The 22,996-nt window shown below is 39.7% G+C and overlaps 1 protein-coding gene across 1 annotated transcript; it reads left to right on the top strand.

Moving 5' to 3' along the window:
* Nucleotides 1-217: 217 nt before the first annotated feature.
* On the top strand, nt 218-22,996 carry LOC307097341 (uncharacterized protein C3orf85; the record flags this gene model as incomplete). Its single annotated transcript, XM_079767339.1, has 3 exons — nt 218-266; nt 21,073-21,206; nt 22,907-22,996. 3 exons carry the CDS (start codon nt 218-220, stop codon nt 22,994-22,996), a joined length of 273 nt encoding a protein of 90 aa, XP_079623465.1.

Below are 22,996 nucleotides of genomic sequence, written 5' to 3'. Positions count from 1 at the left end.
GTAAAATGTCAATCAAAAAAAGTCCAAAGGGTAAAAAGGCAGGTGCCATATAAAACAAAGCTATCTCGAACAACGGCCTCTCTCTGCCTTGCCTCAGCTCCTAACGCTTATTACAGGTAAGGTCTATATTCCTAGAAAGTCCCAATGTGCCCTAAAGCTTTCTTTGGTGTAAATTAAAATAAACAAATATTTTTCTTTTTTTTTTCAAAACAGGATCATGGCCTATAAAATGCTTCAAGTGGCCCTGTGTTCAACTTTGCTTATAGGTAAGAACCTATTTTTTTCTATTTATGTCTTTTACAACTACTAGGTCGATAGATAACCCCTCTTGGCTTTTTAAAGACATGAATAAACAGGCGATATCCATAGACCAATTCTAAAGCCTTGAGGAAAACAAACTATGTGTCGTGCTGTGTTTTTGAACATGTTAGTGTTAATTGTGTGTGTGTGTGTGATCATTTTATTCCTAATTATGTGTTAACATAGTAACATGTTACTGTTGCTAAGAAATCTATTTAACAGCTGCCATCAAAGAAGTGCTCTGGTGTCCTTGAGCAAAGAAGAAATTTAAATGCCTTTTAGAAACTGTAATACTTACATAGTACTATTATGTGGGGACCTCAAGGTACTTTGAGAGTATGAATTCATTAACCTTTAGGGCAAGCAGTAGCTCAGAGAGATTCTGTTTTAAAGACACATCAAGGAAGGCACTGGAGGCCAGATAATTTGCTGCCAAATTGGCCCGGTAATTCAGTGGCTTATATCTGAATTGAACTGAGAGATCATTTGCTTTTCTTGTAACCAAAACTGAAGATACTCACAAAGGTATAAATTATTCTCACAGTTAAATCTCTGCAATTTATAAATACTCTGATGTAGATGCTTAAATCAGAATAAATTTCTACTTTTATAATATGCCTCTGAGAACCATGCAAAAATATGTACTTTGCTTGAGGTACACACACACACACAAATATATATATATATATATATATATATATATATATATATATATATATATATATATATATATGTATATATATATATATATATATATATATATATATATATAATTTTTTGTATTTCATTTGTTTTTTGCATTATATTTTAATTTTATTTTTCAATTAAAGTTTACACTCAATGTTATTTTGTTTTAGTTTCATGTGTACAGCATAATGTTTAGGCAATCATATACTTTACAAGTAATCTCCTGATATTTCAAGTACCTACCTGGCACCATACATAGGTATTACAATATTACTGTCTATGTTTCCTATGCTGTACTTTACATCTCCATGACTATTTTATAACTAACAATTTGTACTTCTTTTCTTTTAAAGCAAAGTGGGATTTATTGAAGATATACTCCAAACGAGGAGCAGGCCAGTCCAGAGAGAGAGTGGCCTCGAACTCCTGAGTTATATGGTTTAAAAGAGGGATTTTTCTGGGTGGAGACTTTCATTTGCATCCAGGGATGATTGACAGAAAAGGGTTACATAACTATATTTCTTCTGCATATGTCCTTAGCCACCATAATGCATACAGAAAAGCCTCCAATTTATACTTCTTAATCTCTTCACTTTTTCACCCAGTCCCCCAACCCCTCTCCCCTGTGGCAACCATCAGTCTGTTCTCAGTACCTATGCATTTGTTTCTATTTTATTTGTTTATGTTGCCCTTTAGATTTCACATATAAGTGAAATCATATGGTATTTATCTTTTTCTGTCTGGCTTATTTCACTTAGCATAATTTCACTCTAGGTCCATTCATGCTGTTGCAAGTGGTAGATCTCATTCTTTTTTATGGCTAAATAATATTCCACTTTATATCTGTTCTACCACTTTTTTATCCATTTGTCTATTAATGGGCTCTTGGGTTGCTTCCATATCTTGGCTACTGTAAACAACACTGCAAGTAACAGAGGGGTGCATATATTTTTTGAACCAGTTGGGTTTCTTCAGATATATACCCCAAAGTGAAATTGCTGGGTCATAAGGCAGTTCCATTTTTAACTTGCTGGGAAATCTTTACACTGTTTTCCACAGTGGCTGCACCAGTCCGTATTCCCACCAACTGTGCACTATATCTAGACTATTAATCTAGGTATATATGATAATACATAATTAGCCTTTTATTTCTAAGCTTGTGAATAATTTTGTTAACATAGGAAACATTCAAACCTGTAAATAATTTTTGTGAGTTCATTTGAGCTAAACTGTCGACAATTGCTGGGAAGCAGAATCTCAATGTATTGGCATAATGCTCTGAAGAATGGTGGTTTTTCACCCATTTTCATAAATTACCATCAAAGGAGGAGACATAGGTGGGTTACATGAAATCCATTGGTGATAGATTGGGGAGGTGGGAAAAAGCAAAACAGGGAAACGTCTGGGATTGGATAAAAAGTAAAATGATAGACACATGCTTCTTTTACATAGATGGGTACAGGATAGTTAACAGTCAACAATTAACACAATAACAATGAGGGAATTTGTGGCCTGTGCCCTGGTGCATTGGTTGTGCCCTGAAAGGTTCAGAAAAGGGGAAGTTACAAGTTACCCTGACATTCCAAAGGTATGTTATCATAGATGCAAAAAGACAACAGGCTCAGTTAAGATCAAAGTTTATCTTTGTCAGGGAAGATACCTGCCTAGGAAGTGACTACCCACCATAACTGCTTTTAGTTAAAGTTTTCATTTCAAACCGCCCTTTGTGGTTACTTAAGTCTTTGAGTTTGCAAGACCGCCAGCCATGCAGGCCTTCCCTGAGCTAGTCAGGTAGGCATGTGGCCTTTTTTTGTCCACAATTTTAGTAAAGAGGTCTTTTTAATCCTCACCTGAGGATATGTTTTTATTGATTTTAGAGAGAGAGGAAGAAAGAGAAAGAGAATGAGAGAGAGAGAGAGAGAGAGAGAGAGAGAGAGAGAGAGAGAGAGAAACATCGATTGGTTGCTTCCTGTACATGCCCCACCTATTGCACTCTGACCTACGCGCCCTGACCAGGGATCGAACCCAGGCAGGGCTTCATAAAGAGTTTTAATCATCAATATTGCACTTTGTATTTGAGACATGTTTAATTAGATTATTTAGAAATTTTTAACCACATTAATACAAAGCAATTATCATCACACCAAGTTACAGCCTATATCTCCAGATGAGAAAAGTGAGTTTGGCTCAGTTTAAGTGAGTGAGTGAGGAGCACACTGCAAACTGAAGCCATGGGCTGGTTATAATCCATCAGTATAAAGCTTTGCCTTGACTGCTGATCCATGCAATTGACTTTAGAGTGGGTGACAGTGGATGACTGCAAGGCTAAAAGCACTACATCTGGTCCACATTCCCCTGTGAACACTACAGGGTCAAAAATATCTGGCAAAGGGAAAATGGTTCTGCAAAAGTGATTTTTGTGCACTTAGAAGTTGGAATTAACTTTAACCCCAGCTGAGATACAAATATGTCTACCTACAAAGAAACTGCTTTGACTCACTTCACTTAATAGTGAATAAATAAATGAATGACTGAGTTTATGTCATTGATGTTCATGAAAATACAGGCTGAGATCAGAAACTAAGGACAGAGGACCGTTGACACTGCTGGTGCCTTCAGCTCTCAGGAAAGAAGCTTTATTGCTTGCAGGCTGAAGAGACTGAAGTGTTTAGAACCCAGTTCATTTGTTAAACTAGTAACTAATTTAACCAACATTTTCTAAATCATACAGCTCTAAAGTAGGAAAATATTAGCTTGAATCAACTTTCTTTACTTCTCCTCCCTCCCTTTTCCATATAAGAATGTAGCCTATTCATCTACTCCTCCCTGGAGCCCTTCTGCTTATCATAAGAAAACAACAATTGAAAAATTTTGTTTGTTTCTGTTATTTAAAAAAAGTTTTCTCTGTTACAGATTAGTTGTCCAACAAATTACTTTTACCTAGAACTTAATTTGAAGTAAATAGGGAAAAGATCTCATTATCTATTTTCCTAATGGAAATGCTGAAGCTGAAAAACGATAGTGTTATTCAAGTAATTACATTTATGGGCAAAGTCCCCAAATTATTTTATTGATTTTCTCAAAATAGTAACTTACACATTGGAGATGATTCCCTAGTCAGAGAATTAGAAGTCAAGTGTCATAATTTGATTACAAAACAAAGCAACTCTCTCTTTAGCATTTAGGTCAAAAATTGCTCTCTCCTATAATAAATCAACAAATATTGCTACTTTAAGTCTTTATTATGTGTCAGGGGCAGTCCATATGTTACCTTAATTCAACTCTCAGAATCACTCTGCAAATAGGTGTTAGGATTCCCATTACACAAAAATAAAACTGAGACTTAGACAAGATAAATCAAACTACACGGTTAATCAATAGTGGATGCTGATTCACATACAAATTCTACATCCAGGTCTTTTGAGAACAAAACTCTTCTTTTTACAAACTGTCCCCTCTGGCACTACAGGGCTAGATATGGGCTATGCAGAAATAGGAGAGGCAGCAGAGCACACAGCAAGATCTCCTCCTGAAAAAGTAATGAGCCAGTATTGTAGCCATTGGTTCGACAAGCAAAGGTCTGGGGTTAGGGAGCTGGGTGACTTTATCTGAGGAAATAGAGTCAGACCAGGATATAACCGAAGATTGTTCTATGACAGTTCCTAGTTGTACTGAAGGGAAAAAGAAGTCCTGAACTCAACATATCCCACCTCAGTAGGGCACTTAATACAATCAAACAGCCCCATATCTCAGAGAGAGGAAATATAGAAAATACATGTATTTGGAAAGTATTTCACTGAATATGTAAACCAGTTCTTGGGGTTGACTCATATATGAAACAATTGGGGGGGAGGGCTGGGGGGGAGGAGGAGTTATGCCCTTATTGTTGGCCTGTGATCAGGACTATCTATAAAGCACAAGTATGTCTTCTGGTTTTAGACAGAAGAAAACCGAAAGTGCCTTCAGCCTGTTTCTCTAGCAGAGTTTAAACTCCTGTTTTTCAGTCCACAGTTAGTAACCAATTTATCATGAAGTTTGTTTGTTTGGTTTGGTTTCTTTTAACAAGAGCTGTTAAAGCTTACACTTTCTTCCCCACGACCCCATCAGCACCTCCAACCCCTCCCTTTTTGTCCTCTCTTCATGAAAGGCATGGCCCTTTTCCAACAGGCCTGCAGCCCTCCAATTTCTTGGAGAGTCTGTATTCCTTGATATACTTTTGGTTTCTTTTGTAAGATTTTTATTTTTAAAAATCTTAATTTTACCTACTCATTTTGGCTTAAGGTTGATCTTACATTGAAGAAAGTGGATAGTAAGAATAAACTGGTAAATAACTTGGTTGGACAAAAAAAAAAAAAAGTCATTGCCTATGACTAGATTCATTGAGCATGCTGAATGTTGTAGAAAAAACTCTCTTTTCCTACCATGTGGAATCTTTTGTCATGACGTTAGAGTTGGGAATCCCATCAACACACATAGGCAGTGACCCAGAAAGGCTCATTATGGGTTCATGCAAAATGCTGCTTTTCATGAGTTACAAATTTCTCTGTCTATGTGATTAAAGACCAATAAAATGTCTGCTGGCTCCAAAATATATCCCAGGGAAGTATGTGGCCAGGAGAGTGAGCGTGAATGTGGCTGTGTACTGAGAGCAGGTTAAAACAGATTGAAGTTGAACTCAAGCCATACAAGTTTCTGTTTACATTTCAAAGTACTCAACACATCAGCAATTGTGACGTCAATAAAGTTGAAGTCTCTGAGTTAAAAGTTCAGTTACAAAGCATTTTAATAACAGATGGTTTACTATGATGCTGACGATTTGAAAGCTGGTCCCACAGTCCAGTGCCTCTTTCTTTTTCCCAGTGCATGTCCATCAAACCTCCTTGCTTTGCTCATCTTACTGCCTCTTTGTGTCCTGTTCTTCTCATGACTTCTTATACTTTGCAACCTCCCTTCTTTTTTCTCTTCTTTCTTTGATTTCTTTTCTTGATCTCTCTCTTCTTATTTCTTTTTCTTTTTCAATCTTTTTCTCTCACAACCCAAATTTCTTAGCTCTCATTTTCTCTCACTAATTTTTATCTGAATTTCAGCAAAATAAAAGAATCCATTCTATTAAATATAACTATTTTATCTTCCACCATGAAGTTTTGGTCAGTGACCAAAGTGTAGAGTGGAAAGAAAAAATTAACTATTTTATTATTTGTGAAGAAAGTTATTTACTTAACACAAAGAATAAAATATTTAAGTCTAAAAAATATGAACCTAAACATTAGTATTTTAATCTTTCACAAAATTTTAAAAAATTCCCCTACATTTATATAGGTCTTGGAGAATGTTACTATATTGCCAAGATGTTTGTATATCCTTTTCTCCAGATCCTCTTTAGTGCTTAATTCCTAGTGGCCATTTATACTTTCAGTACTTAGTTTATGTGCACATATAATTGCCTAGGTACTTATATTATCTTTTTTAAAGACATCAATAATTTAAGGGCATGGGCTGAGATCATCATGTCCAATAAAAATAGTAAATAGTAAATGTTATTCTTTCATTGTTTGGACTGAGTGCTAGGTGCTTTACTTTCAGTATCCCATACCTAAGTGTTTTGAACTTGTGATAGGACTATAATGCTTATTCTCTAGTACAGGTATCAGGTAATACTACAAATATCAGTAGCACTGGTCCCCAAGGGAAAAAGCTACTGTAGGCCTGTCCTATGAACCTGGCAGATATTTTGTGTCTTCTGTCCCCACTGAATCCAAACACATTTACTTCACAGACGTTGAAGGTTACATGAGGGAAGAAATTCACAGTCATGGCTGTCCAGGGATGGCAAACTCCTGCTGGTTGGAGTGCCCTGTCTGTGATTTTTTTTTTTCTTGTTTCTTAGTGAGGATCTCAGAAACAGACCTGTTGGATTCTCTGAGCCACCTTCTAACACATACACTCCCCTTCTTTGCCCCAGTTTTGATCAGGTGGAGAAATAAACCAAAAATGATTAGGAAAGGCAATCCATTTTCTTTATTACTGAGAGAGGCCAACTGGAAGATGCAGTGTGTACTATCCTCTCTAATAAAATGGTAATATGCAAATTAACCATCACTCCGCTACATAAGCCACGCCCACCAGCCAAGCCACGCCCACCAGCCAATCAGGGCGAGTATGCAAATTAACCCCGATCCAAGATGGCTACAGCCACAGTGAGCAAGGTTTCCCAGGTAACAGAGCAAGCTAAGCTTTCCATAGCCGTTGCAGGCCTAAGCCTCCACTCAAGCTACAAAGTTTCAAATATAGAAGGTAAACAAATTCAAACAAATGGCAGCAGAATGGAGCTTGAGAGAGCAGGCCAGGGTTGCCGGCGGCAACAGGGGAAGCAAAGCTTTCCGCACACCCTGGCCGGGCTCACCTGCTTAAGGTTACAAAGTTTCAATTGTAGAAGGTGAATTAACTGCCACAGAAATGGCTGCCGCCCCAGAGGGAACAGGAGGCTTGGCTCCGCTCCAGGCTACAAAGTTTCAATTGTAGAAGGAAAATAAATTCCAGATACCAGGGCCTCTGCTTGGGTTGCCAAGGGGCGTGGCCGGCCTGCAAACCACCACAGGCCCCTTGCTCAGGCCGCCTCACGCCCCAAGGGAACCCCACCCTGATCCGGGACACCCTTCAGGGCAAACCAGCTGGCCCCCACCCATGCACCAGGCCTCTATCCTATCTAAGAAAAGAGTAATATACAGATTGATCATCACTGCAACACACAATATAGCTGCCCCCATGTGGTTAAAGATCCTGCCCCCATGTGGACACAAGATGGCCACCACAAGATGGCCAGCAGGAGAGGGCAGTTGGGAGGCACCTGGCCTGCAAGGGAGGGCAGTTGAGAGGGACCAGGCTTGCAAGGGAGGGCAGTTGGAGGTGATCAACCCTGCAGGAGAGGGCAGTTAGGGGTGACCAGGCCAGCAGAGGAGGGAAGTTGGGGGCAAACAGGCTGGCAGGGGAGCAGTTAAGCATCAACCAGGCTGGCAGCGGAGTGGTTAGGGGGTGATCAGGCTGGCAGGCAGAAGTGGTTAGGGGCAATCAGGAAGGCAGGCAGGCAAGCAGTTGGGAGCCAGCAGTCCTGGATTGTGAGAGGGATGTTCGACTGCCCATTTAGGCCCGATCCCTGGGATCGGGCCTAAACGGGCATTCGGACATCCCTCCAGGAGTCCCAGATTGGAGAGGGTACAGGCTGGGCTGAGGGACAATCCCCCGCCATGCACGAATTTCGTGCACTGGGCTTCTAGTATATCTATACTAATAAAAGCCTAGGTGGTCCTCGCACCCTCGCGTGCAACGTCATCACAAGATGGCCGCCACAAAGATGCCTGCCACAAGATGGCCACATGCACAGTGAAGGTGGGGCCTGGCAGCCGTTCTGTGTGGTGAGGCCTGGGGATCCCACAGCTCCACATGGCATGGAGAAGGCTGGTCCCGGCATCTCTGCTGCCTTGTGCAGAGGAGGTGGGTCCTAGCGAAGGAGGTGGGTCACAGGAGGTGAGGGCAGTTGGGGGCAATCAGGCTGGCAGGGGAATAGTTAGGCATCAATCAGGCCAGCAGGGGAGCGGTTAGGGGGTGATCAGGCTGGCAGGCAGAAGCAGTTAGGGGCAATCAGGCAGGCAGGCAGGCAGGCCAACAGTTAGGAGCCAGCTGTTTTGGATTGTGAGAGGGATGTCCGACTGCCGGTTTAGACCCGAGGTGTCCCAGATTGGAGAGGGTGCAGGCCGGACTGAGGGACAACCCCCCCCCCCCCCCCCCGTGCACAAATTTTGTGCACTGGGCCTCTAGTAAGTACATAACAGGCCTGATGACTAGACCCACAACTGGGCAAATTTCATACCCAATTGCAGGTTGCAGAACCAGGACAGAAAGTGTGCCCTCTGAGGGCAGCTCACTCTCCTGAGAAAAAAGGAAGAGTGGGCTGGACATGCCAACTTATGCCTCTTGTACTTACCAATTAAATGAGGCACTTCCCCTCCAGAGGGGCAGAGCACACAAAGGGAAAAAGAGAGGCCTAGGACTAGTCCAAATTGAAGAAAACAGGAATCTGTCATCAAACTCTGCCCTTTCGTTCTGTATCTTAAGTTTCACATTAATTCACATTGATCTTTTCAGTGTATGGGTTCCTACCACAAGTATTATTTTCATGGTCACATGCATAGTATACAGACGAGTCAGTCCTTTCTCCACTATCCAGTTTAAAGTGTCTTTTTCAGCCTTCCCTGGTGATGGCAATATATGGAGTCTTTCCACTTCTAATATAGCTTCCGTTGCTCCCATACTGCTCATCAGCCTGTGATGGGCACTCATCTTTGTGCATAATGTGAATACATTTTTATTTGTTTTGCTTTAATTATTGGGCAGGTCTATTTTGATTTCTCTTTCACTTATTTCTGTCTGTTTCAGTGCTGAATTTCTCAGGATGTAAATTCCTTGACAGTAGTAAGAGCTGTGCCCACTTAGCATATTCTATATGCTCTGATGACATAATACCACACAGAGAAAGACATTTTCAGTTCACGACTTATTTGGTATGAATACATCCCAGTTAAAAATATTAGAGCTGGGAGAGACCTTAGATATGATATGATGCAGCCTCATCTTACAGAACAGATAATGGAGGTACAGGAATAAAAAGTGACTTGGTGACTAGTCACTGCCAGGGCCAGGATAAGACTTTTCATCTCTGATCTTTCTTGGCTTGTGTGAAGAGAGGTGTGAACTCCTTCTGCCTGTTTCTACTGCACAGAACTTTCTGTAGAGGATATTCTAGGACGGTTTCGATAGTAGAACTAAGCTTGACAGGTCTTAGTAAGACTATAATACAGGATGAAAGAAAGGAAGGCGTGTAGGAATTTGGAAAGAGAAAAATATATTTTTATAGCTTATTATTATAAAGTTTTAAAAAGGTATTAACCTGACTCACATTGTCTACATTTAAAAAAAACCCACCCATTTAATAGCCAACAAGGTAATAAAACTTAGGGTTCAGTTTTCAAACCCCAGCAGTATTACATAGGCTTGCAAACACAAAACTCTGATTTTGTTCTCACTAACTTTCAAGGATGATCAGGCAGATTGAAAAAGGGAGGAGAGATTTCTCAAGCAGAGAGGATAATAGCATGCCCTTCTGTATAACTTACATTTTATTTCCAGTCTTGCCATTGACTTACTATGTGACCTTGAGTGAGTCATTTCATCTCCATGTGGCAATTTTCTCATTTGTAAAGTGGGATAATAAATACTACTTTCTGTCTCTCTCCTGGGTGATGTTATTATCACCATCAATTAATATTTATTGGATACCTGTTGGTCGCATAATGCTGAGGTAAGCGCTTTGTTCTGGGGGTTGGAGAGGGGTGCTGGAGGAGATTATATGAGTAAAACATTTTCCATGAGCAAAAAAAAAAAAAAAAAGATTTATAAAAGACAGAATTATTAGAGCTTAAAATGGCTTGGGCTTATATTTTAAAGCATGCTTCTCAGCCAAGATTGATGTAATAGCAATGTTTTTCTTAGCAATTGTACAATGCACCAGGATAATGATGCAGAATACTGGTTTTGCTTTTGGATGATTCTAAATAAAACTATCTTAAGAATGATTATGGGGAAAAAAGATGGCGACCGGCAGGAAGGTAGGGAGAGAGAGAGTGTGAGTGAGGAACCCATAGAGGAGAGTGTAGATGTGTGTGGTGTGTGTGTGTGTGTATGAGATAGGGTCAGTTAGATTCTGCAGGTCTTCCAAGGGGCTCCCGAACAGGGCAGCCCTAGACGGCGGAGCCCCGCGCACAAAGCGGACACTTCTCGGCCGTTGGTGCGGACGCAGAGACCACGCCATCTTGGGAAACAGAGCTGCCTGAGACTCGGATCCTGGCTTCTAACACAAACCAGGACCCTGCAGCCACTGGGGACAGAGAACTGCTATCACAGCTTCAGACAAACAACAAGAATCCAGACTTCCCGGCAGATTTCCGTGAGTCAAAGAGCCTATCCCCCTCCTCGCAGGCGCTGATAGCGCCATAGTAACTGATAGACCCGCCCCTCCCCCAAGCTGCTGAGCGCCCACAGGGGTGCAGAAAGCGCCATAGTAACTGATAGACGCGCCCCTCGCCCAAGCTGCTCACGGGCGCACGCACAGACAGCGCGATAGTAACTGATAGACCCGCCCCTGGCCCAAGCTGCCGAGCTTTGCGCAGGGACACGCTCCCTCTTAGGGAATTTGGCGCGCGCTCGCGCATGGGACAGAAGCAGCTCCCCGTCGGGGAAATCTGTCAGTGCGCACAGAGGGCTCCCCTTCGGGGAATTTGGGGGAATTTGGCTCGCGGGTCACAGCTCCCCCTTCGGAGATTCTTAAGAGGGGCTTCCCTTTGGGGAATTTGGCGCGCAGGACGGACTCCGCCCCCCTTCTGGGACTTTGGGAGAGTGCACTGAGCCAGCTCACCTTCAGGTTTTTAAGAATGTGCGCTCTAGCCGGTTTGGCTCAGTAGAGAGAGCACACACAGGACGCAGCCCCACTTCAGGGAATTTGGCACGCCGGACACAGCTGCCTGGGATCCCTGACTCACAGCGCATTCACACTAAGAGCCAGCGACCCCAATTGTTGGTGCGTGCACACACAGGGACCCTGATTGTCAACGAGAAACCGCACAAGGCAACAGAGACTTTGACACTCGAGTCTTGGTGCAGACACAGGGAAACTCTGACTCCTGGCACATGCTAAGGATCTCATTCTCGGCACATACCAACAGTGTGGTGCAGACAGGGCCCCTGATTCTAAATGTGCACACGAGACCACACGGAACACTGGGGACACTGATCCTGGGCAAGTCTGGTTCCCACCAACCAAAGACAGCCACACGTCCTAGTGTCAGTGCACTTCAGTGAAACTAGGGTGGAGCGAAGTCCCCACAGCACACGGCCCAGGTCCACGCAAACAGAAGCTTGAGCTTTCTGGTAATAGCCAGAATGGGGAAACGAAATAACTCACAGAGGAAAGAAAATGTGGAGTCGCCAAGAAAGGGAATTAGTGAAAATGAAGCTTGCAACATGACCGAAAAGGAGTTCAGAGTAATGGTCATGGAATTTATACATCGGATGGATGAGAAAATCAACAACTTATGCAAGAATCAGGAAGAAATGAAAAGTGATATAGCTACAATCAAAAACACCATGGAAAGTTTCAACAGTAGATTACAAGAAGCAGAGGACCGAATTAGTGAGTTAGAAGATCAGGTACAGAAACAAGCTCAAGCTGAACAGCAATTGGAGAAAAAAATTAAAAAGCAGGAGGAAAGCCTAAGGGAGCTTCGGGACAACATGAAACGAAGTAACATGCGCATAATAGGGCTGCCAGAAGGACAAGAAGAGCAGCAGGGATTAGAAAATCTATTTGAAGAAATAATGACAGAAAACTTCCCGGATATGGGAAAGATAAAAGTTACGCAAGTAAAGAGAGTCCCAAGCAGGATCAACCCCAAAAGACCCACACCAAGACATGTCATAATTTCAATGGCAAATATAAATGATAAAGAGAGAATCCTAAAGGCGGCAAGAGAGAGACAGAGAGTTACCTACAAAGGAACACCCATCAGATTGTCAAATGATTACTCATCAGAAACACAACAAGCTAGAAGTGAATGGAAGGAGGTATACAAAGTGTTGCAAAGCAAAGGACTGAATCCAAGAATACTATATCCAGCAAGACTATCAATCAAAATTGAAGGGGAAATCAGGAGCTTTGCAGACAAAAAAAGCCTCAGGGAGTTTATCACCACCAAACCAGCAATGCAAGAATTGCTAAAGGGAATACTGTAAAAAGAAGAAATAAACAGGTAAGAAGGAATACAGACACAAAAATAGATATGACTGCAAACAAATACCTTTCAGTAATAACTTTAAATGTAAACGGACTAAATGCTCCAATCAAAAGACATCGAGTAGCTGAATGGATAAAAAAACACGACCCATATATATGCTGTCTACAAGAGACCCACCTCAGAACAAGAGACTCACACAGATTGAAAGTGAAGGGATGGAAAAATATCTTTCAGGCAAATGGAAATGAAAAAAAAGCTGGGGTAGCAATACTTATATCTGACAAAATAGACCTCAAAGTAAATGCCATAACAAGAGATAAGGAAGGCCACTTCATAATACTAAAGGGAGAAATCCAACAAGAAGAAATAATTCTGGTAAACATATACGCTCCCAATATAGGAGCACCCAAATACATAAAAAAACTCCTGGAGGATATCAAGGGAGAGATTAATAGCAACACAATCATAGTAGGAGACTTTAATACCCCACTATCACCACTGGACAAATCCTCTAAACAAAAAATCAGCAAAGAAACAGCAATCCTAAATGACTCACTAGACCAGATGGAATTAATTGACATCTTCAGAACATTTCACCCCAAAGCCACAGAATATACATTCTTCTCAAGTGCACATGGGTCATTTTCAAAGATAGACCATATGCTGGGTCACAGGCAAAGTCTCTTCAAATTCAAGAAGATAGAAATTATATCAAGCATCTTCTCAGATCACAGTGGCATAAAACTGGAAATCAACTACAATAAATACAATCCAAAGAAATCAAACACATGGAGACTAAACAGCATGCTATTAAACAAGGACTGGGTCACCAGAGAGATCAAGGAAGAAATAAAAAACATCATGGCAACAAATGACAATGAAAACACAACAATCCAAAATCTATGGGACACAGCGAAAGCAGTCTTGAGAGGGAAGTTCATAGCTCTACAGGCCTATTGCAAAAAACAAGAAACAATGGTAATAAATTACTTAACCCTACAACTCAAAGAGCTAGAAAAAGAGCAGCAAGAAAAGCCCAGTGTAACCAGAAGGAAGGAAATAACAAAGATCAGAGCGGAGATAAATGACATAGAGACCAAAGAAACAATACATAAGATCAACAAAACCAAGAGCTGGTTCTTTGAAAGGATAAACAAGATTGATGGACCTCTAGCCAGGCTCACCAAGAAGCAAAGAGAGAGGACCCAAATAAACAAAATCAGAAATGAAAGAGGTGAAATAACAACAGACCCTGCTGAGATACAAAGGATTGTTACAAAATACTACGAACAACTCTATTCCAACAAACTGGACAATCTGGAGGAAATGGACATATTCCTAGAAAAATATAACCTTCCAAAAATCAATCAAGAAGAATCTAAACAGCTCAATAGGCCAATAACTATGGACGAAATTGAAGCAGTCATCAAAAAGCTTCCGGCAAACAAAAGCCCGGGGCCTGATGGCTTCACAGGAGAGTTTTACCAAACATTCAAGGAAGAACTAAAACCTATCCTCCTCAGACTATTCCAAAAAATTCAAGTGGAAGGAACACTTCCAAGCTCCTTCTATGAAGCCAGCATCACCCTAATACCAAAACCAGATAAAGACAACACAATGAAAGAGAATTACAGACCAATATCCCTCATGAACATAGATGCCAAAATCCTCAACAAAATTCTAGCAAATCGGCTCCAGCAGTACATCAGAAAGATCATACACCATGACCAAGTAGGATTTATCCCAGGAATGCAAGGATGGTACAATATCCGCAAATCAATAAACGTGATACATCACATAAACAAATTGAAAGATAAAAATCACATAGTCATATCAATTGATGCAGAAAAAGCATTTGACAAAATCCAACACCCTTTCTTGATAAAAGCTCTCAACAAGGTGGGAATAGATGGCTCATACCTCAACATAATAAAAGCTATATATGATAAACCCACAGCAAACATCATACTCAATGGACAAAAACTAAAGACATTTCCCCTAAGAACAGGAACAAGACAGGGATGCCCACTCTCACCACTCCTGTTTGACATAGAACTGGAAGTATTAGCCATTGCAATTAGACAAGAAGAAGAAATAAAAGGCATCCAAATTGGAAAAGAACAAGTAAAGCTGTCTTTATTTGCAGACGACATGATATTGTACATAAAAAATCCGAAAGACTCCGTCAAAAAACTAATAGACTTAATAAATGAATTCGGCAATGTAGCAGGATACAAAATTAACGCCAAGAAATCTATGGCCTTTCTATACACCAATAGTGAACTTACAGACAGAGAGACTAAAAAGGCAATCCCATTTACCATCGCACCAAAAAAATTAAGATACCTAGGAATAAACTTAACTAAGGAGGTAAAAGACCTATACACGGAAAACTACAGGACACTGAAAAAAGAGATAGAGGAAGACGTAAACAGATGGAAGAACATACCATGTTCATGGATTGGTAGAATCAACATCATTAAAATGTCCATACTACCCAAAGCAATCTATAGATTCAATGCACTCCCCATTAAAATACCAACGGCATATTTCACAGACCTTGAAAGAACTCTCCAAAAATTCATCTGGAATAAAAAAAGACCCCGAATAGCCACAGCAATCCTGAGAAAGAAGAATAAAGTAGGAGGGATCTCAATACCAGATTTCAAGCTGTATTACAAAGCCACTGTTCTCAAAACTGCCTGGTACTGGCACAAGAACAGACATATAGATCAATGGAACAGAATAGAGAATCCAGATATTGACCCAAACCACTATGCTCAATTAATATTTGACAAAGGAGGCATGAACATACAATGGAATAAAGACAGTCTCTTCAATAAATGGTGTTGGGAAAATTGGACAGATACATGCAAAAAAATGAAGCTTGATCACCAACTTACGCCATACACAAAAATAAACTCAAAATGGATACAGGACTTAAACATAAGACGGGAAACCATAAAAATACTAGAGCAATCCACAGGCAGCAAAATGTCAGACATATGCCAAAAGAAATTCTTCACTGACACTGCCCCTAGGGCAATGGAAGCTAAAGAGAAAATTAACAAATGGGACTACATCAAAATAAAAAGCTTTTTCACAGCAAAAGAAACCATCAACAAAACAACAAGAAGGCCCACTGCATGGGAGAACATATTTGCAAATGGCATCACTGATAAAGGTTTAATCTCCAACATCTACAGGCAGCTTATACAACTTAATAAAAGGAAGATAAATGATCCAATAAAAAAATGGGCAACAGACCTAAATAGAATCTTTTCAAAAGAAGACAGAAGGAAGGCCAAGAGACACATGAAAACATGCTCAACGTCACTAATTATCCGAGAGATGCAAATCAAAACAACAATGCGGTACCATCTCACACCTGTCAGAATGGCTATCATCAACAAATCAACAAACGACAAGTGTTGGCGAGGATGCGGAGAAAAAGGAACCCTCGTGCACTGCTGGTGGGATTGCAGACTGGTGCAGCCACTGTGGAGAACAGTATGGAGTTTCCTCAAAAAACTGAAAATGGAACTCCCATTTGACCCAGTAATCCCACTCCTGGGAATATATCCGAAGAAACTAGAAACACCAATTAGAAAGGATATATGCACCCCTATGTTCATAGCAGCGCAATTCACCATAGCTAAGATTTGGAAACAGCCTAGGTGCCCGTCAGCAGATGACTGGATCAGAAAACTGTGGTACATCTACACAATGGAATACTATGCTGCCATAAAAAAGAAGGAATTCTCATCATTTGCAGCAACCTGGGAGGAATTGGAGAACATTATGTTAAGTGAAATAAGTCAGTCAATGAAAGAAAAATACCACATGATCTCACTCATTTATGGATAATAAAGAACATTATAAACTTGAACAAAAAGATAGATACAGAGACAGTAAAGCATCAAACAGACTGTCAAATTACAAGGGGAAGGTTAGGGAGAGGTGGGGGAGATAAGAGATCAATCAAAGGACTTGTATGCATGCATATAAGCATAACCAATGGATGCAAAACTCTGGGGGGTGGGGGCATATATGGGAGTGGGGTGTGGGGAGGGCAATGGTAAGATATGTACACATATAATACCTTAATAAAAAAATTGAAAAAAAAATAAAAAAAATAAATTAAAAAAAAAAAGAAGAAAAAAAAAAGAATGATTATGATTTCTTTTTCAGCTGTAAATTATATACTAAGCATAATTTATTTAGAAATATTTATTTGATATTGAGGGTATCGGATTTACTTTACCTATCCATTCCTTTTGTTTTAAAAAACAACTTACTTTTTAAAAACAGAGTTAGTGCACAAAAGTGTAGAAAACTTTTGATTCAAATGTAATAAAGAGAAATCTGAAAGTCACCTATTAACACATTTCAGCTGAAACCAAAAATGTGATACTGGTCAGTCCATACTAGTCAGCCTAAATGAATGGGAGTTCCCAGTTTCCTCCCAGTCCATTCTGTCTTCCCATCCCTCTGTCACCTACTTACCTCTCATCTGGACTATTCAAAGGGCCTCTGACATTGTTTCTTTCACTCTCTCTTCCTTTTACCAGCTGCTCTCCATACCACTGACAGAGGAGTTGTCAAAAGTAAATCTATGAATGGATAAACAAAATGTTGGCATATACACAACAAAATGTTGGCATATATACAACAAAATATTTAGCCTTAAGAAGGAATAAAAGGCTGACTGACATATGCCACACTACAGATAAAACTTGAAGATATTATACTATGTGAAATAAGTCAGACACAGAAAGACAAATATTACAGGATTCCCTTTATCTAAGGTCCCTAGAATAAACCAACTTCTGGAGACACAAAGTAAAAAGGTGTTTACCAGGGGCTGGGGGAGAGGACCATGGGAATTATTGTTTAAAGAATACAGAGTTTCTATCTCAGATACTGAAAAAGTTCTAGAGATAGTGGTGATGGTTGCACAACATTGTGAGTGTACATGATACCACTGAAGTGTATACTTAAAAATGTTTAAAATGGTATTTTTATTTATGTATATTTTATCACAATAAATTTTTTTTTTTTAGTAAAACTGGTCCTGATCATTTTCTGGCACATAAATCATCATTATTTACAGACTACAGCCCAAAGTCCTTGGTATGACAGTAATAATCTTTCAGAATCAAGCTCCAGATTATCTTTCCAACATTATCTTTAATACATCTGTACCACAAAGTTACCTTCGATCACACTGACAAAGTGAGGGTCATTGAACCTGAAACTTACCTTGCTCTTCTGCTCTGAGCTCTTTATCTTCTTCAGCCTGGAACACATGCTCTTTGCTGTCACTCCTTCCTTCTAGCTGTGAAACCTTATGTATTATTCGATGCTCAACTCAAAACTAATTTCTTTGTGCAGCCTCCATGCAATATTCGAATTATTCACTCTCCCTTTGGAAGGTCTAGTCACAATATGTCTTCCTATAATTATTTATAATATGAATATAATATGAGTTCCTTAGAGGCAAGGGGTTTTTACTTGTTTTGTTAGTTTGTTTGTTTCTCTTTCCATGCAGTGGTGATTATCAGAGAGGCTGTCATTTTCAATAGACACTCATTTGGAACCAGAGGTTACTGGATTGGCAAGTTAAACTAGAAATAATAGGGCTAATAATTAGAACCCTGTTTAGTGCAGTGTTTTGCATCCAGTTGAGATGAGGGTGAGGCAAGTGGCAGTCTTATGGTACAACATTTGCATAACCCTGAGAGTGAGTTCCTTCTTATATTTGATGCCTTAGTGGCCTCACTTGCCTCATCCTAGTCTCAACTCTGTTGATTAGCAGTTTCCTTGATATTAGTAGTTGCTTATAATGCATTGCATTAGTTATCTACTATGGCATAACTGATTTCCCCCAAGCCTTAGCAGCTTAAAACAATCAACATTTATTATTTCACAGTGTCTGAGGGTCAGGAATTTGTGAATGGCATAGGTTGATGATTCTGATTTAGGATCTCTCATGAGGTTGTAGTTAAAAATGCTAGTGGGGGCTGTCGTCATTTGAAGGCTTGACTGGAGCAAAAGCATCAGATTCCCAGTGCCCAACTTACATGGTTGTTGGTAAAAGACTGACTTCCCTTAAGGCAAGGGATCCAAGAAGAGGGCAAGCCAGAAGCTATAATAGCTTTTATGTCCTAGCCCCAAAAATCACACACTGTGATATCACACATTATACACACACTGGTCAGCCCTACTAAGTGAGAGAGGTGACCACCCAGAATATGAATACCAGGAGGCAGTGATCTTTGGGGACAATCTTAGAGAATGGCTTCCATCACCGTCTGGTTTGACTGTACTGAACTAGATTATCTAGCAGCAGGCCAGAATTATTTCTGACATCTGCTACTAAAATCTTCTGAGGTTGACTTTTGTCTTTTATTTTTAAATCATTGAATAAATAAAGTTGCTAACATTTTATAAATGAAGAATGTGTCTGAATCATTTTTCAATCCTGCATTAGTGGTAGTGTTTTGCATCCAGAGGCAGCCTGATTGATGTATAGTATCCAGAGAGGCTGTCATTTTCAATAGACACTCATTTGCAACCAGAGGTTACTGGATTGGCAAGTTAAAGTGGAAATAATAGGGCTAATAATTAGAACCCTGCTTAGAGCTCAAGGCAGAGCTTGGAAAAACATGCGTTCATAGAGAATGTGTAAGTAACTGTTGTTTCTTTTTGTCTATACTGCTTAAGACTTTTATTATTATTATTACTGGTATCTGGCCCCAAGTATTCCTGGCTCACAGTCATAATATAGTGCAGTAGCTCTGAAGGGAGAATTTCATTTCTGCCTCTCACTGGCTGTGTGGCCTTCAACGTATTTTTTAAGTTTTCTATGACTTAGTTTCTGTGTCTGCAAAATGAAATGATTGACAGTGCTACTTCTTAGGTTTGTTGTGAGTATTAAATAAGGTAATTCAGCTAAAGAATTTAGCACCATGCTCAGTAAGTGCTAGCTAATATTGTTAATATTTGTGTATATATACTTGTTTTCAGAGATTAGTCTTGTAGATTCACAATGACTTTTGCTCTCATTATTCCAACAGTTTAAAATTAAAAGTCTTGTTCCTTCCCCCATGAAGCTAATTTAATATTTTCTTCAAGGAATAGGTTAAGCAATTTCCTGACCATGAAAATGTCTGCTTGTGTCCCAAAACCCAAGTGCTCAGTAATATAAGCTTCTCCAAAACTCTCTTAGCACAATCAAATCTTATGTTTTCTTGTTTTGTATCTTAAGCCTTTCCTTCCTCTTTTCTATAGAGAAATTTCATACCTCATAGCTCACTTACCCCAATCCATGCAGAGTATTTGTCAATAGATATCTGTTTAATGATGAATCTGTAGAGTGCCTAACATAACAAGCTTACAATTAGATTTGTAATAAATGCTTCTTTATCACAAGCAATAAACAGACTGTATTGTTACATATAGGTGAAGATTGTGTGTTTTTCTTTTTATTTTATTCAACTTACAACTCTGAACCTTATTGTGTTTTCTTTAAGAATAAAAACACAATATAGACTGTTAAAATTTTAAGATCTTAAGGAAGTTTGGATTTTTAAAATAATCATCTTTTTTTTTTTTAATCCTGAAGTGTGAAGGAGATAGAAAATACAGGTCTGTTTGACTTAATGATGGCTCTATTGATATTAACAATTTTAACTACAGTGCCAGACTTCTGAGGAATCTACTTTAAACTGAAAGATATGTTCTATTTTAGAAGGCTTGGAAAGCAAGGATAACATTGTTGACTGCCAGATTTGAGCCAGGTAGTTTATATTTATTAATTTGTCCAATTCTTATGGCAATCCAATGTTATTTTGTTACTGTGTTGTTATTATTTTTATTATACCATTTTACATATAAGAAAACTAGAGCTCAGAGAAATTAAACAACTTGCCTAAAATAGTGATAGGGCTGGAATTTGATTCTGTTGGCTCCCATGCATGTACAGAAGCTCTGAAAAATCTCCATCCACCACACAGCACCAGCTTTCATGCTGTGCCATATACAGCTCACACAGGGTGGTGTCAGTACAATGGTGGCAAAGGACTAAGAAGCAGCCACCTCCCTCAAGGCAAAACTTTTCCAAGGATTCCTTCCTAGGTGCCCATTTTCCCAGGACCACAGCTGCGTCTCTTTAAGAGGAAACATTGATATGTAAACTGTTGCCCTAAAAGATGCTGTGCTCTTGTACTCTGAATTACAGGAGCATTGGGAGCGCCATTTTTGTTGGAAGATCCAGCAAACCAGTTCCTACATCTCAAAAGACACATATATTTGCAGGATTACTGGGACCCAGATCACAGTCCGAATATGTGGGAACACACACTGGCTGATCAGGTATTTGCATTTAAACAGGCATCACATCAGCTGGCTTTAACATACCACCAACCTAGTCCTGATTTTTCCTCTCCATCTGCCATGAGCTATACCTGCCCTTTCCTCTCCATAAAGTGCCTTTGGTCTGGTGAACTCCACATCTACTTTCAAAACTAAGATCAAATGTCTCCTTTCTGATGCCTCTCTCTGCTTTCCGGGGGGGGGGGGGGGGGGGCATTTGTCCTTCCTTCGTCACTCCCTTTTGCATGCTGTTCACTTGTGAATAGCTCACAAAATGTCAGACTGAAATTATTTGTTTCATGCACCCAACCTTCCTGCTTAGGCTACAAAGGTAAAGTGCAAGTCTTATACATCAAAATAATTATTCTCAGGAGCCACTAAAATGACTGTTATGCAGTCAAGTCTCAATAAATGATTTCGTTCGGGTAGGTGGATGGATGGATTGCGGTCACATTTTAGTTCTCTCTCAGTTGTTCAGCAGCTAACTTCCCTCTGTTATAATTACCCAAGCCTTTAATGTCATTTCATTTGCTTGTCTTTTTTACATTTTCCTATTCACTTGTATACTCATTCCAAGAGAAATAAAAAAGAAACTTGCATTCACCAGTTTTATTTCCTCTTTTTGATGGAAGAACACTTTGAAACTCCAGCCCAAATGAAATTGCTAAATTATCTGAAGATTTCAATCAGTCATGATTTCCTTCAGTCATGATTTCCCTCTTACAACTCAGCAATTTAGAAAATGAGGATGTATAGCAATTAATTCCTTCACTGACCTGCTCATTCTTTCCACATGTATTAGATTTTCACTACCACCATGTATAAAAGTTGTATAAAATCATTATAACCCTAGCCAGTTTGGCTCAGTGGATAGAACATTGGCCTGTGGACCAAAGGGTCCTAGGTTCGATTCCAGTCAAGAGCATGATTGTGGGCTCCTCCCTGGCCCGGGCACAGGAGGCAAACAATTAATGTGTTTCTCTCACATTGATGTTTCTCTCTGTCTTTCCCTCTCTTCCACTCTCCCTAAAAATCAATGGAAAAATATCCTTGGGTGCGGATTAACAACAACAAAAATAATAAATAAATAAATAAATAGATAGATAGATAGATAGATAGATAGATAGATAGATAGATAGATAGATAGATAAAATCATTGTAAAAGTTGAATTTCCGTGTTTTCCTGAGGCTTGGGTCCTCTCCTTACTCCAGATAGCTGGGTTTTAACTGGTCTAGCAGGATCAGCTTGGTTCTGCTTAGCATTTGCTGATGGAAACCAGCAGCTTGAATAATGCATCTAGTTTTATGCCTGTTTTACTCCTACATGCATAATCTAGAGGTATTAAAAAGAAGACTTTATTTCTTTGGCAAATTAAATAATTACACAGACTGGAAGGCTGTTCCTTCCTTATGGAATATTCAAATTTCAAGTATACTCCTGACTGTAATTGTAGATCTGTGCTGTGATCAACTGACAGATCCTGTAATGTACCATGTACCATGGCCCTGTGAATACTGAAAAACATTTCATCAGTCAAGTAAACAGGTGACTAAAAGTGTGAAAACCAAACCTTACTTGGAATTATTCTTCTATTGTATTTCTCTCAGTCTTTTAGAAAATATCTGTATGATAATCAGAATAATTGGTACCCGTGTTCTACACACTCAGAGATCATGACTTGAGTTTCCTTTTATTGCAGGCTCATGAAAAATGGACTTCTTTGAAGACAACAGCACAGTATTACCTGAATATGAATCCCTTCACTTCTGATATATCTACCACCCAATAA

The sequence above is a fragment of the Cnephaeus nilssonii genome (assembly GCF_951640355.1).
Source record: "Cnephaeus nilssonii genome assembly, chromosome: 3".
Taxonomy (NCBI): Eukaryota; Metazoa; Chordata; class Mammalia; order Chiroptera; family Vespertilionidae; genus Cnephaeus; species Cnephaeus nilssonii.
Note: the sequence above shows the minus strand (reverse complement) of the source record. Positions and strands in the feature narration are given on the sequence as shown.